This window comes from Cyanistes caeruleus, chromosome 9 (assembly GCF_971803275.1).
Source record: "Cyanistes caeruleus chromosome 9, bCyaCae1.hap1.1, whole genome shotgun sequence".
Taxonomy (NCBI): Eukaryota; Metazoa; Chordata; class Aves; order Passeriformes; family Paridae; genus Cyanistes; species Cyanistes caeruleus.
The window spans coordinates 26,943,058-26,959,619 of NC_141709.1; the positions used below are offsets into that span (position 1 = coordinate 26,943,058).

The 16,562-nt window shown below is 41.9% G+C and overlaps 1 protein-coding gene across 1 annotated transcript in view; it reads right to left on the minus strand.

Annotated features, from left to right (window-relative positions):
* Window positions 1-16,562, minus strand: part of TRABD2B (TraB domain containing 2B) — a 267,567-nt gene that overhangs the window by 119,385 nt on the left and 131,620 nt on the right. Inside the window, exon 3 of the mRNA XM_086841861.1 lies at window positions 2,633-2,779. Within this exon, the coding sequence (XP_086697987.1) occupies window positions 2,633-2,779 (147 nt within the window). The remainder of the gene's footprint in view (window positions 1-2,632; window positions 2,780-16,562) is intronic.

Sequence of the window (16,562 nt, forward strand, 5' to 3'; positions counted from 1 at the left end):
AGTGAGAGTCCCATCCTTTTGCAGCTGTCCTGAGCTGCACCTGATGGAGCTGAATTCCCTGGCCTCCAGCATTCACAGAGGTGTTGATTCTTACAACTCCATTCCTGATCTTTTCTTCCATTCTCTGGGGTATTTCAAGGTTGTATTAACAGTACCAGCTGCAACTCTTATCAGACCTCTGGAGAGCTGGGCCAGCAGCTGGGTACCATGGAAGAAGGGACATTCTTCTAAATCTTCTAAATAAATACCTTCTAAAATCACTGTGGCACTCTTGGCTCCCAAGACTGCCATGGGTACCTGCCCTGAACTGCAACAGACTCAGCACATGATAAATAAATCCCTGTGCCTACATTTAATGTCTCCAGAGGGAGATCCCATGGGGGATCTTTCATGTGTAATATCTGAGCCAGGCTAATCTAATTTGGTAACCAAATGGCAAAAACTCTCCATGACAGACAGTCTTTCATCCTTGCAAAAAACCACACAGAACAAACTTTGGAATGACCCCAACTGGCAAAACCTGACTTGAATAGGGAGTTTATTTTACATTTTAATTTTCTATTTTGTTCTGCTTGCAGTTAAAATAAACGGTATAGAGCTGATTTATAAAAACACTACCAAACAAAAAAACTCTTTACCCAACAGTACTGCACAATATTTAGAGTTCTGCAGGGACCAGTATATATAGAGGGATTTTAATTTTCCATGGCCTGTAAGCGTTATAATCTCCATCAACTGCGTGCACTCTGGGACCATGAGTAACACCAGTGCTTGAACTCTGACTGGCTGTTGGCTTCTTTCTTCTGTCTTTAACACTGTTTTGAAACTCACACTTGATCCAATAATTTGCAGGAATAAAGAAGTTGTTATAGCAAAGGGTTCCTCTCGAGTCTAACTCACAGGTCTGTTATAGGACAATGTGTCAATAAATCAGAGGTGTCTGTGAGTCCAAGCAACTGCTATGAATGACCAGCACTCATCTTAGGGACAAAGGCTTTACTTATTAGGAGAAATTACACTGGTAATTTAAATTACACATTCAGATGCCAGGACTATCTTCATGGGTTTGACTACTAGCAGTCCTCTCACAGCATCCGTGGCAAATATTCCACTACATCTTGTTTATCATGTGTGCCGTGCCTCAACATTTCAGGAATAGTTACAACCACTGACTTCCCCAGGATCCTCTATAGGCATGACCTCTCTACCTTTTCCAACTCATATTCCCCATCTTTAAAGATGTATTCCTACTCAAGCTGCTTTCTCCCTTTCTCCTTTTGCTTTTCAGTGCAAGGCTGACCAGAATGAACAGCTCTGGCAGTTTTGGTACCACACACTCTTGTGTTTCGGTGCTGCCACGTTAACCACTCTGGTATGTCCTGTTCAGTCATGCTAAAACAATGCTTTGCTTTCCAGGACTGAGTTAAGTAGGACACCAAAGGGGTTTTATCACATGCTGGGGCCCCACTAGCTTGCCCAGATTTTCTATTGAGAAACAAGCGACCCACAGAGCCCTGTGCAAGCCAAGACAGTGATGGCAAGATAAAAATGTCTCAGAGACCTCTGCCTCAATCCACACACTGAGCTTGCCCCATCTCAGTTCTCTCTGGAAGTCACACAGCTCTCCTTGATTTGCATTTGCTAGTGGTAGACTGCTATCAGGATTTAATTATTGCACAGGCAAAACACATACAATATTGTGGCTGTCAAATTTAAACAGGTGTGCCCCAAGTGAGTCACTGCACCTGAGACTGGAATCTGGGAATATTGATCAAAAAAAGGAGATGCTGGAGATGACATCCAAGGACCAAGTCTTCATAGAATTAACTGGAAAGTAGAAAGAGGAATCTCAGTTTGCCATGAAGCATCAAACTGGTCTGGAAAACAGATTTCTGCTCCCTTGAGAGTTTTTAATAGTTTTGGATAAATAAGCTAAACAGAGACTGAAGGGCTGCCTGAAACACACACAAAACTATTGAATTATGACATGTTTGAGAGGTTATTTACTTTATAGAGTATTTACATAAGGTCCACTTCTTCTTCATATATAAGCTCAAATACTACAAAGATTCCCCCTCCACCCTTAATGAGGGTTCTGCATTAAACAGTCCCAAATATCCATAATTAACCTTTTTTCAGGAACATCCCTAGGAAATTTTTCCAAGCAATCCATTGCTCGTTAGCAATAGAACAAGAGGAAACAGTCTCATGTGGTGCTAGGGGAGGTTTGGATTGGACATTAGGAAAAATTTATTCATGAAAAGAGCTGTCAAGCATTGGAACAGGCTGCTCAGAGAAGTGTTGGAGTCACCATCCCTGGAGGTATTTAAAAGACGTGTGGATGTGGTGCTTGGGCACACGGTTTAGCTGCAGACTTGGCAGTGCTGGGTTAGCAGTTAACTCGATGATCTTGGAGGTCTTTTTGAACCTAAACCATTCTATGGTTCCCCAGAGCCTGAGCAAATCCAGGGAAATTCCACTCTCTCACCAGGCAAATGAGGCACGTGTGGAAAGAAAACACAGGGCATTAAAAGGAAGAGGAGTCAGAATATGAAGTGATGACTGGGATATTGATATTAAAGCAGCGGATTTTTCCTCAATTCTCTGGCCCATCTGGACCAATTCTGCTCACCTGAGAAGTGTCATGGTTGAATATGACAGCATTCAGGTCTCCACAGTTGTAGTGCTTGATGAGATCCTCAGTGGTGTAAGGGGCCTGCAGACTCCCTGCTCGAAGGCTTTCATGTTGGAGCAGAGTTTGGTTTAGAGCAAACAGCACCTGCAGAAACACAGGCAGGAAAAGGCAGAAAAAGTTAAAGATAGTAGGAGTCAAAACAACAAGGACTAAAGGACAAAACTTTGAAAGACTTTCCTGCACTCGAAGTCTATTCCCTTGATCCATTCTGGCCCACAGTAACAAGGGATGGTCTTTAGGCATTCCCAAATGGAAAAGCATTCAGGTGCTTGCAAGGCCCTATTATATTTATATATTTATATATTTATATATTTACATATTTATATATTTATATATTTATATATTTATATATTTATATATTTATATATTTATATGCTTATATATTTATATATTTATATATCTATATATTTATATATTTATATATTTATATATTTATATGTTTACATATTTATATATTTATATATTTATATATGTTTATATAAGTTTATTTATATATGATGGCTTATATTTATATTTATATTTATATTTATATTTATATTTAATTTATATTTATATTTATATTTATATTTATATTTATATTTATATTTATATTTATATTTATATTTATATTTATATTTATATCTATTGCAAGGCCCTCACAGGGAACAGCTTCAGAGCAGACACATATTGCTCAGAGGTCACTGAGGACAAGAGTCTTAGAACTCTTGGGCTCTCTATGCTGGTTGATTTGCTTCATGACAGACACTGGAATGGAAACACCCCTAAATGAGGAAACTTCTGTTGCCTCTGTTTCCTGTACCCCAGCTTAAATCCAAAGCCCAAACTCAGTTGAAAGAGTTTTGAGAAAAGAATCAAAATCTTCTGACCTTCTGAAGTCAAAGGTGGGAACTTTGGGATGCTTGTACTATTGGGATTTTGTTCACACTGGTAGTAACAGAAACTTTAGGAAATCATTATTAGTGTCCCTCCTTTTGTCTTTCCTCCTTCACCCAACCATTTGCAAAGTGAGAACTGAGATACATATCTGTAACACTGTCCCAACAGACTGGTCCAGTATCCCCATCCCAAACTTGGAAAAAACCCAAAAAAGCAGAAGCAGTATCTACTGTGTAATTTTGGGTAACCAAAGAAATAAATGTCCTTGAATTACCAAACAAAAACAGAAAAACCCAAGCAAACAAAAAAAAAGGTTCCCACCACAAACCTCTCCTCAACAAAAAACTAAATGAAATCAAACAAAAAAAAGGATCACTAAATTTCACATGAACTACCAAAAGTCTTTTTAGATTTGTGACAGACTGTGGGAGTAATATATATCAGTTATTGAACCCCCAAGTCTGGACTTTATGTTCTGCTTTCCAAGAACCTTCTGAAGAAACTTGATAAAAAGTAGATGAATAAATCTGAAGAGCAGTGAAGACTTTTGTCACAAACTATATAAATAAACAAACACACTTTTTCTAAAATAAAGTGGAATGTGGTGACTGTGAAGATTTTAATCAGATTTTTCAGAGTTCTGAAAAATTATACTGATGTGTCATTTTTCATGAAAAGACTCCTGCACCCCTCAGTCTCATATTTCACCACATTTTGAGCTTTTCTCATTTTTAGCAGCAGTGCCCCATCCTTCCCAGAGAATAACAATTATCTCAAAATCTGGGTAAGGTAATCCCTACTGAGCTGCAGTGTGGGACCTGAATTCTTACCTTCTTAAATTTTAGCAACTGAACCCACTCCAAGGAGTGAACCCAAGAGCAGTTTAAAATCAGCAATTTACATATGTATTTGCAGGATGGAAGTTCTTCTTAGTTTAAAATTATGATTCCCATTGAAGTTTATCTGAAGGTGAAGGAAAGGAAATTGCAAAATCTCAAGTATATTAAAAAGTATCAGATAGTTAATTATTAATAATAACAATGATAATGTTAATATGAATAATAAAAAAGGTTCTTCAGGGCACTAACAGCCTCAATAAAAAGCTGTTACATGCTAACTAACATACACAAATTGGGTTGAGAGACAGCAAATGTTATTTTTTAATTTACTTAGGGAAAAAAAATAAAAAGGATGGTCTTTCAACTGAACCTGTTATAATTCAATCTGGTAATCGGTTCCCAATTAAGAACCAAGCCTAAAAGATTTCCTTGCCCAGATCTAAGGGTCTCTTCAGGCTTTTCTACAAAGAGATCAAGCCTTCCCAGGACCACAGCTTGAAGTTAAGCATCTTCCTAACTTAGTTTTTCTCTAATTTAAAAAATATGCAAAAAACAGAGTTTGAAAAATTTCTAACATTTGAAAGGATCTGCGCTTTTTCTTTTTCCCCTAAGGGCTACAGCTCCAAGAGGAAATGGTTCATCCCAGGATTTCCTGGGGATTCTAAACATTTTGACTAATAAAAATAAAAGCTTAGAAAAACATTGTCAGGAAAAATGAGAGCAGAGGTTTTCCCAAAATGCTTTTAGCAAAATCCTTCTCATTTTTGATTTTTTAAACAATGGATGTTACTGGATTTTTTATATACAAAAATATGTATACACACAGGCACACACACATATACAAACCACCAACAAGTCCTGAGGGCAAGCCCATGTGTTTTATGATAAAATATTAAGAAGGCAATAAACAAATCCTTACTTATTTTATTCCCAATGTCCATTTTCCCTCCCTTTATTCTTTTTTTTTTCTTTTTTTTTTTTTCTTTTTTGTTATTCTGGGGAAATCAGTCCTGTGCATTAATGCTGTGGGTCCTTCTCCTCTGAGTAAGTTTGGAACCTATTATAGTATTTCAGTCACATTTGCAGGGGGTTAGAGATCTTGAAGAAAATTGTCTGTGTGCTCCTCAAAAATCAGCCTGCAGAGAAGTTCACAGTACGAGTTCACTACTTATAAGACACCAAAGATTCCAAACGAGACAGAATGGGTTATTTTGCAGTTTTTGGCAGATGGCCCCCCATGATTTCATTAGTGCCAGGACGTTCATGTCCCTGCTTTCTGCCTCAGAGCAGCTTTGGGACCCAGAGGTGATGCTCGCCACCAGCTGAGCCCATCCAGCATGCTGCTGTTGCCATGGGGAGCTCAGCACTGGGTTCAAACTGCTGCCCCAAAAAACTCCTCCAGAGATTTTATTTTAGGAGGAAAGTTAAAATCAGAAACTTGAACACTTGAATATGCTAAAGGAAAACTGTAATTAACTGATTTCTAGAGAAATCTTACTTAATCAAGCCATATACAACATGGATTTTGGTTGGGTGGCTCAAAACAAATTTAAAGAGAAGCGGGGTCTCATCACAGTTGCCTGTTTCCTGGCTGGATTTGTAGACCATTTCCTTCAGAGTATTTTAAAGCCAGCTTAAAACCCAAATTTATTTTTCCTTACTGTTCAGTTAATGCCACAAAAACAACGCTGTTTCCTTCCCTTCTCTCTATCTTAATATCAGTGACCCCACGACCCCCAGCCTAATCCTCTAAGTTAAATCTCCCAGAGCTGCCTGAGATTACTGAACAACTGATGACTTCAAAATAAACACACTTAGAGTGACTGCCCATACACAGTCCCACCTAATAAACAGAGCAGATGGGATTTGTTCTGGGAAGCAATGGAAATTATGACTTTGGCTCTCTGGAAGTGGATTTTTATTCACACAATTTATGGTCCTCACCCTAGTGTGCTTTGAAGACATTTTTGCACATCTGTCTCTGGCCCCACTGTTTGTGACTGACCAACCTTTTAATCTGGGCGGTGTCATTCCCCCAACACAGAGGTTTTATTTGGGTGTTTGGAGACACCAACTCAGCCCTCAGGGCAGTCCTGTTTTACTGTCAGTGGGGGTGGATCCCACTGGTCCAGGCATTTTTGGAATTGCTTTGTACAGCCTTTGGACCTCTCAAGGAAAAGGGGCTGGACCAGTGAAGACCTTCACAAACAGCTTTACTGATCACCTTGACTCTCAAACAGGATTCCCTCTCTCCACACTTCTGGATTACAGAGCCAGGAGTCACACAAGAACAGAAGGAATAGGTTACAAAAGCAAACCTCCCATATAAATCAACTGGAATATTTATGGTGTTTAACTTTCACTTTCAGAAAGATAAAGCATTATAAAACCTCCAAACCACACATAAAGCAAGCAGACACAACTGCAGTGAGTCCTAAGGTCTTGAGGCTGGCACTGCCCAGAAATGTTGGTATCAGCACTTGTCCTTGGAACAGTTTGAATTTTGTTTAGCAAACACATTGGTGAGGTTGGAGGTTTGATTTTATGTGATAATTTAATGAGAGTTGGTTTCCAGGGAAATAAACCTAATCTACAGAAACAGATCTAGAGAACCACTGCTGCCTTTTTAAGGAGGTAGGAGAAATGAATAAATGTGTACTTGGCTGGGCGTAGGAACACTCCAGCCTTTCCACCAGAAATCAGTTTCTTCATTGAACTTTTGGGAGCACAGCTAGATGAAAATCCCATTGTTCCAAGGTCCTCTCACAACCATTCACATATTGTGTTTTATTGTGCCTGGTCAGCAGCTTCAAACTGGACATTTAAAGGCCCCTGAAGGCCAGGACCATGTCAGTGCTGTATGTGACAGCTAAGGAGGAGAAATCACAGCCTCTGTGCCAGACAGATTTCTCCTTATCTGTGTTCTACATTTGTCTCTAGGTAAAGAGCAGTAAGAAGAACCAGAAAACAAAAAACAAGCTAAACCTCATCAAATACATCATCATTCCTGGTTACATCAGCAGTGGACAGGTGGACCTGTCAACCTGTGGAATCAAGTAAAAAGGTTGCCAGGTCCACCTCTTCAATTTTATTAAGGCCCCAAATAATGCCAGAATAAGAAGAAAAAAAAAAAGAAAAAAAAAAGAAAAGAAAAAAAAAAGAAAAAAAAAAAGTTTTGTGGGAACATCTAATAAGCAACTGTGAAAGTAAGACAAGGAAACCTTATTTGCAGATAAAACACTTAAATGGTTCCAAACCTTCCCATGAAATATATTGCTAATAAAACAGAAAACAAATTCAGGAATTGCAACAGGAGAAACACATTTTTTGTGAAGCTTAAGAAAAAATGGAGCTGTGTTCTTCTGATGTGTTTGCTGTACAGGAGACTTGAAGATGAAAGGCAACCCTAGGAAAACTGTCAGGCCAAGCTCTGCATTCACAGGACTCCAGTAGCTGGAATTACAGGATGACCCCTGCACAGACCCATGATTAATAACAATACCACAAAAACAAGTACTTAAATTTCACACTATGATGTCAGCTCTTGAGCAGGCAACTTATTGTTTTCCTTTGCTCTCTCTTTTGGACACGTGCCACCATAATGCAAACACTAAATAAGCATTACTGGAAGTGTTTGAGTGACTATATCCTGTCAGTGCCCAGATTACAATTCCAGAAAAGAAATACCCACTTCTCCTACTTGGTTCAAAACAAACTGCAACATAAATATTGAGATATACAGTTCTGTAGGGGTTCTCCTTTTGTAGTTATCCTCATCTGTAATCAAACAGAAAATCAAATATACAGCTTCAGTCAAAATAGTTACTTGGGAGAAAAAAAAAAAAAATAGAAGAAAGAAAAATGCAACTCCCTGATTTTCCAGATTAATGAAAAGCAATAAAAGTGCTTGCCCAAATCTGTTCAGTTCCATTGGTTTCCAGAAGACGGGTTTCCCCTTTCCTTGAATCTCCTGTGCTATTGCTAGGAATTAGTGAGCTGTGAAACTCACCTAATGAGGTCAGCGTCAGGAAATAGCTCTGGAAAAACAGGTCCTGGGGGATCTACTAAAGGACTCCCCCAGTGTCCCAACGAAATCCTGGATGCATCGGCACATTGTACAGCCGGGGCTGTGGGAGGAACGTGCCCAGCTTTGTTGTTGTTTTTCCTATAAAGGGACAGCTAAGGAAAGTGAAACTATTAACTCATCCACTGGAATTTCTACTCACAAACCGTGCCCCCTGTTAAAGCTGCTCATAAAAGCCTTTCGGCTAGTTAGTTCCATATGTTCCCCAAATCCGCAGTTATTGCTTCTGAAAGGCAGGAGTAGTTAACAGTCTGCGGCTTGGCACTGTCCAGGGAGACCCAGGGACCTCTCTTTTCCCCCTCCCTTTCCAAGTGCCAATTAGCCAGTTTAACAAACCAGTTAGAATGTGACTGAGGCGCTTGGAGAGACCCCAAGCCGCCACCCATCCTCCGGCTCAGTCACGACAGTGACACAGCGGTACAGTCACGCAACTGACGCGCAGCCACCGCACTCAGACTGGTTTTCTTGATGCTGGGAAAGCTGCAGGGACATTGAGGCCCCAGTTTTCAGCCCTGCATGCCCAAAGCTCCTGCTGAAGTTGACTCCAACAGCTTGACTTTAGCGTCCTGACTTTTCTCCTTACGCAGAGTTCCCATGATGAACTTGCACAGGAAAAGTAATATTTTTATTTTATTTTCACTGTGTTCTGATTGAATCAAAAACCAACAGAAAATTTCTAGATATCAAACATTGCAGAATGCATGAGAACCCCGTTCTCTCAGCCTTAAGTTCCCCAAGACAGAAAAGGAGTCTCCTGGATGATGGCAGCTCACACATTCCCTGGGCTGACCCTACTACACTACTGCTTCTGCTCCAAGTTCCTGGCTTCAGCAGGGCTGGGGCAGGCACAGGGTTCAGTGAGACCCTGGAGAGCAGAAATTTGGGGTTTTGGTGGGTTATGTGATGGAACAGGCAAGACAGCAACAGTTTGAGCTCTTAGGTGCACGTCTTCTCTTACACAAGGTCATTAAGAAAACAAAGACATGGAATTAATTTCTGTCCTGAAAACACTTTTAAAACTTATACTATAATACACTATTAATACCACATCCATTCTAAACAGGTCAAATAAAAACCAAAAAAAAGTCTTAAATATGTAACCTGAAGTCAGCAGCAGCTGTAGTAAAGGCAGTATTAGAATGAGGTTAAGAAGTGAAAACTTTTCTTTTAATGGCAGTGACCTCTGTTACTTTCTAAAGGTACTTAGAGTCCAGATTAACATAGAAGCAAGGGGGGTGGGGGGGAAGGAGCTTTGATATGGAATTTCCATGCTTTCCCCTTTTGTGAACCACCACACTGATGATGTTTTAGTCTCAATGCCCTCACCACACCATCAGCAGAGTCTCTTTTGCCAGTAACTCAGCTTGATGTCCAGCCAGTCACAGTGTGACTGAGCAGTGACTCTGTAGGACAACTCTGCTTTGGTCAATGCCCACATTCAAGCTTAGGGAAATAAATTAAGAAACAACAGGAAGACAGATTTGCATTTTAATCAGAACTGAAACTCTGGAAGGGACAGAATTTCTTCTGTTAAATTTGCAATCTAAATGTAGGACTTGTATGGATTTCACATGCAGTACTTCTGCATCAGTCTTGTTTCTCAGCAGATTAAGTTTGATGAGTAAACCTATCTAAAAATTTAAATATTTTCACCAAATGAGTTATACTCTGAGCAGTCGAAGTCTGCAAATGTTTTTACAATGAATTCAACCAGTTCCAGTAACCAACACCCTGCCCAGCAGTGATGGCTTGCAGGTGCAAGTGTCACTGTTTAGACTTCTACACTGAAGTCTTAGATCTTGTAAACAAAAAAGTAAACACTCAGTAAAATCAGTTCATACTTCTGGCATGAGAGAGCACTCTCGAAGGAAGGTTGAACTCAGAGTGGTTCTAAAGCAAATTCCTTCTCCCTAGAACTCACCTCAGCTATTCAGTTATGTGACTTAAGGAAAGGACATATTAGACAACAAAACACTGCATATGAAATATGACCAGAGACCTAAAAATCCCATATTAATTTTAATCAAGTCAGACATCATGGTGTAAATTGCTTCGGCTTCTTTCTTTCCAGCCTTCATGTTAACTTGTGGCAAAGCAGTAACAGGTCTTCCAGGGCTGAGTAGCTGGCAACTGGGTTTGATTTTAAACAACCCATAAAAGATATCAGAAAGACCATTAAAAGGGCAAAAGGCTGGAGTGCTCAATTGGTGTGTACGGACTCGACTCCACAAAGAGAAAGGAGATGGACTGTGTGCCACTGGATGTCTAAAGCAGCAGCCCTGGATCATGTGAAACCCACAGGCACAGAGGAAGGCAGAGACAATTCTCACCCAGACAAAGCAGGCAGTGTTCCAGTGGGACAAACCAGACAGGGCCCTGCTGCCTATCTGGTGCTGCCCTGGGCTGGCTGCCAGCCTGGCTCCTGCACACCTCTGGGTCCCCACAATTTCCCCCTGTGCCACCACCCCAGCGAGCCTTGCTTGGCCTCCAGCTTCACTTTGTCCTTCCTGTCCTGGGGCTGTCACCACTTACCAGTCAACAGCAAACCCCCCGTATTCAGAAACCCCAAACGCTGCCTCAATGTCAGGGAATTGCCTCCCCACACACACCCCCCATGTGACACAAGAGCTCTGTGGGCACTGGAAGCTTGTGAGGAGGTTTCTGGAGAAGAGCAGTGTTCCAGGAGAGGTGCCGCAGCGTCTGCAGCACGTTGCTCAAAGGTGTCATTGAAACAAGAACAGTCAGCCCAGATAAGCCCAACATCCCCAAAAGCGTCTGGTAGCAGATACTTTGGGAAAGCATGTAAGAAATGAGGTGAGCAGAGCATGAACTTTTCTCAGACAACACTTCCCATCTTCTGGAAATCTGCCAGCTGGGGACCTTGTGGATGAAAATACCTCTTCTCCTATCACTCCTTCCCCCCCACCTCCCTGCTCCCCACGCCTTCACCTCAAAATTATCCCCATGCTTGGTTGCACCACTCTTCTGAAGAGCAGCCATCTGCCTGCTCTGTGCAGAGAGGAGCTCTCAGCCTGCTGCTTTGATCAGCAATTTCACTCCCAAATGGAAGCCTGGCAGCACGCCCCAAGGGCAGCGCCCACGATCACTTTCCTCCACCTTAAATGGGCACATTGTCCCTTCACCTTCAGAGGGGGCACATGAAATCCTTCCCAAGAACCTGAAACCACGTTTGCGCTCGGCTCACGAGTAAAATTGTTACTGGGCCCTTCTGGGGTTTCGATTTTTCTTTTTTTGTCTCCACTGTAACAGAAGGAATGTGGGAACATGCCCTGAGTGGAGCGGACCAGTTGGCCCCGGTGACGAGTGAGCTGCAATGAAAGGGGCACCCTCATGGAAAAAAAGCAAAGCTCTGGGGCGGTTTGGGGAACTCCCAGCTTTAGGCACCCAGCCTGAGACATTTTCTTTTTTTTAAAGTCTAGTTTCATGATATGCTAAGCATCCACCCACTGAAAAATGCAACTTGTCCTGGGTATATTTAATTTGGGGTTTATTCATATTACTGCTTAACTTTGAGCTGTTGCTTTTTAATTACCAGCTGAAGCTACATAGTAAAATGGACTAGCCCCACAGGCATGTTTTTCTTTCTATTAAATTACAGTGAGGCAGCAGATTAACTCCTTCAGCCATCCCAGCTTAACACCTCGCGATGCCAGCACGGCCCCTTTCCAGACTGCTGTTCCTGCAGCAGGAATGGCTGCAGGGGACACAGATCTTTACGTCCTGAATTTCCAGCTCCCAGCCTGGGGTATCAGCACAAGCAGGTGCCAGTTTTAATATGCCTCTATCCTGGAGAGTAAATCACAGCCCATGGGGAAGGGGAGCACTTTCCAAGGGAGCCAGATGGAGCTGCGACCTCTGGCCAAGGACAAACACTTTGGGGCAACAACTGTCTCAGCTTTCTATGCTCCACGTGAGCACCACTGAGCTGACAGCTGTAGAAAAGGGAATGTTTCCTAAGCCTGAAGGGGGCTGAATCCTCATGAGGTCAGCAGGGAAAGGGGAAAAGGAGGAATAGAAATTACAGTTCAGACCAGCGTAAGAAAAGGAAAACTTCCAGCAGGAAGCAGGGAGCTGAACTCATGAGGGATAAGAACATGTTAAGAACTGTTGTTTTTTTCCTTTAGCTTAGCATTATCTCAAGATGAAATAATTTTTTATTGCAGGATTTTTCTGCCATTGGGGTACATAGTGACCAGGCATGGAGTACCCCATGTGTGTTAACAAACACAGAACTTGATCTGGCAGCTTATCTCTTTGGGTCTTCCCCACCTGGAGAACACCTATGCCCTTAACCAGGACAGATGGGACCCCATCTTTCCTGAGCACCTCCTTCCTCCTGGGAATTCACATCTTCAGGGTCAGGGTTCCAGTCCAGACCTTGTAAAGCACAGGTTGGGCCGTGCTCTGCTCACCCCTCGTGCTGCTTTCCTCTCCCAGAGCTGCTGCATCAAAGCATGAAAAGGGCTGAAACTGGTGCTCCCCTTGAGAGTGTTGTCTCTCTAGTGCAGTCTACATAAAAATTACTCAAAATTCAGTTAGCCAGGGAAAGAAGGTGGACTACCCATCAAATCACAGCAGATCAAATTTCTAATATCATCTACTTGCAGCCAAGCACTTGCCTTCAAATTAAGCAGAGGCCAAGAATAATTACTTACTATTCACTGAGATATTTACATCAATTATTCAGCAAATAAATTCAACTAACAAATAGCTTCAAGGAAACTGCAATCTATTCACAGCCAAGTTGCCAAACCAAAAGAAAATTATAAAATTAATTATTTGCAACAAACTTCTCTGTTAGCTTTCAAAGTCAGAATGATAAATTCAGACACTTTATTTTCTACTATATATTGGCTGCCTCAATCTAATGCTCCTGTTTATGAATTATGGGAGGTTATAGCCATCTCTTGAAAGATAGCTATTATACTTTTATGATCATTGGAACTAAAAAATCTTTTTGCTTGAAGCTTTTTTAAGCCTAGCCTAAACAGCCTCCACTCCAGTCAGAGAACACCTAAGAAATCAGCTACCAGGGAGGATATGCTGCTAAAGAACCAAGAAGAGTGTTCTCAGATTTTTGCTCTCCTGGCTAGAGCCAGAAACCAGATGCCTCTGCAAAACACTTATTTCAATTGGCAATTTCTGAAGAAAGCATTCCATTCAAGTAACACTTTTATTTGCTTTTTTCTTCCAACTAAGAAAGGATGTAGAAGAGTATTCTTTACACAGCTTCCTAAATTACTGAAGCTGGGATATCATAATTGATGTCAAATAAACAAATAATAAACAAAGTAATTAATACTGTTTACAGGCACCATTCTGGTCTATGCACATAAACAGCAGAGAGGGTATCTGCCTCAGATTCTCCTTCTGCCCCTTTAGCTGTATCTCCTCACTCCTTAAATGTACTCACAGAAGCTGAGCCAAACAAACTCCTCTCTCCCCTCCTATTTTTCCTTGCCTGTTTAATACCGATGCTCTGTAAATACACCCACAGTTAAGCAAGCACACGCTGCCAACCCCTGAAACACTCCATAAATGTCCAGCAGGTTTTTCCCTCTCGAGCTGTGCTTCACCAGGAAGATTCCCAGAGATCCTACAGCCACTGAAGGCATTGAACACGAGGACACAGTTCAGACAAGTCCTAAAGATCCCAAAGGGAGAAAAAGCAACTCCCAAAAGCAAATGTCTTTGCTCTTGCCCTGGAATAATATGGATGGATGACAGCCTTTTGCACAATCAAGACAGTGGGGCTGGAGCTCAGAGGCTTCAGTCCACTATTCTACCTCAGGACAGAAGGGAAGATGATTGGAGAAATCCCAAAGCAGTGGTGTGTGTACTGAGCAGAGCACAGAGGATTGCTTCCAGGTTGGACTTCACTTCCTAAGGCTGACTCCAGTGAGTAGAAGGAAGCTCATCTGGTGTAATTTAGCACTGTTCTGATGATTGACACCCACTGAAGTCCTGCCCACATGTCCCAGAGGAGGAGATGGGAGTGGTGCAGGGGGTAGGAAATTATATCCTCCAAAACCTGTGGGGGATCAGCCCATTTTGAAGATAATATCTGATCTGCATTTCTTCCTTCTTCCTGGTCTTTTTACCTTCCATAAAGCAGGCAGGATGGGGAGTAGGTTCAGGTGGCTTTATGGGCCAGTTTCTTTGCAGATGGGAGTTGGTCAGACTAACTTGCCCCAACTGTCCTTTATTAATTCACTTGGCAGGGAACTTTGTGCTACGTTTATATTTTGTGCAAGGGCAGCTATGGTGTCCATTTAATTGTTCCTCAAATTTGAACTATAAAATTCTTGAATTTTGAGCAGCAAATGTTCTGGACCACTTAGAGATGAGGTGAAGCTCTGGAATCATTCAGTGAAGGTACAAACAATGAACACATCTGAGAAAAATGTCAGAGAGTTTATATAGAAAGGCAAAAATTGAATAGGTTGCAAAAGAATTTGCTCAGGAAACATGGCTTTACTGAGCTCTGGTAACTAGAACTTACTGGATTCAAAGCATTAGGATACAAGCATTATTAAGACAAAGACTCTGTGGAGTCTTGTTTAAATTGCAAATTCTGACTCTTTTTTTTCTGCTGGGGTGACCTCTCCTCTCTGCTTTTGGGAAGCTAAATTTCACTTTAGTTTGCCTGTTTTCATCACATTTTGCTTTGGGCACAAATGACCATGAGCTTTGCTCTTTCTATGCTGATAGAAACTGAAAAGGGATTAACCAAAAAGCAATAAACTATTCCCTCCGAATTGTTAGCCCTACATTTTCTTATTAGTGTCTACCCACACTAACTTGAAACTTAGCAATGCTGGTTTTCTCCAGAGCTGTCAGCTGAAATTAGGTGGTTCTGTTCCTTGCAGGCTGCATTTGCCAACAATCTTTTTGCTTTCAAAACACGCCCCCTCCACCAAACACAGCGAGACTGCTGCCCTTTTCAGAATTTCCCACAGGTACATGGCGGGAACATGTACATAACATCCCTCATTGTTAAAGAGGGAACAAAACCAGCATGGCATTTTTCAAGCTATTATCATGGGAATGCTTTGTACACAAGAATGTCAGAGTGAAGCCAAGCCTCGTGCAGAGCTCTGAAGGTAGATGGATGGGTGTACGAGCCAGTGACTTGCAAAGATTACAGACCAGAGCCATTAAAGTCTTGAGAGGAAGGATTCCTGATGCAAGAAGATAGTAGGATCTGAAAAGATCCAAAAAAATCCCTTTCAGTTACAATGGGAGTTGCTCAAGAAAAGCAATCCCATTGTCTCCTCTTTGGACTTCTCGTAAGAGCATTGGGAATGGCAGAGCAGATGTCCCTGTAGCACGGAATAAAGGCTCCAGCCCAGCCCTAGACATCTTAAAGCACTTTTGCCAGCCTCTTCTCTAATAAATTTAGAAGCTCTGGCACCTAAAAGTTTCCAGATGATACTGCAAGCCACCTATTGAGGACTGACTCAAGTGCCTTGGCTCTGTTGTACTGCCTGACCAAGAGACCAACTCCGAGCTGGCACCAGTATTCCTCTGAGCTGGGCCTGCCGCCGACTCTGCAGTCTTGGGCAGAGTTTGACCCTTTGTATTCACAACTAAATGCTACCAGATGGATGCATCAGTTCAAAGGCTGGTGGAAACAATTAAGATTGCAGGAAGCCACGTTTATCCTTCCACCTATAGCACTGAATTAATCACGGCTGATAGGGATCTAAGCAGAGCCCACTCAAGGCTCTGATTTATATCACTACCTGTCAAGAGATGGCAGAAGATTGCCCAGTAGCTGCTGAATGCTTTTCTCCCACCCTCTCCCTCTCCTGGGGAGGCAAATATAAGCCAGGACATTCCTGCTTTGCTCAGGTTGCCATGAAACCTAACCTCCTGTTGACACAAGCATTAGGCCCCAGGACTGTATAACAGGTCACTGACAGAAAGATATAAGATAGAGCTCCCAAATTCAGCTGGCCACACACAGGCAGGCACTGGGATTCGCATGGTCCCGGCTCCCAGGGCCTGAATGACTGTGAGGGAGCCTCTGAGGCTGATGGACATC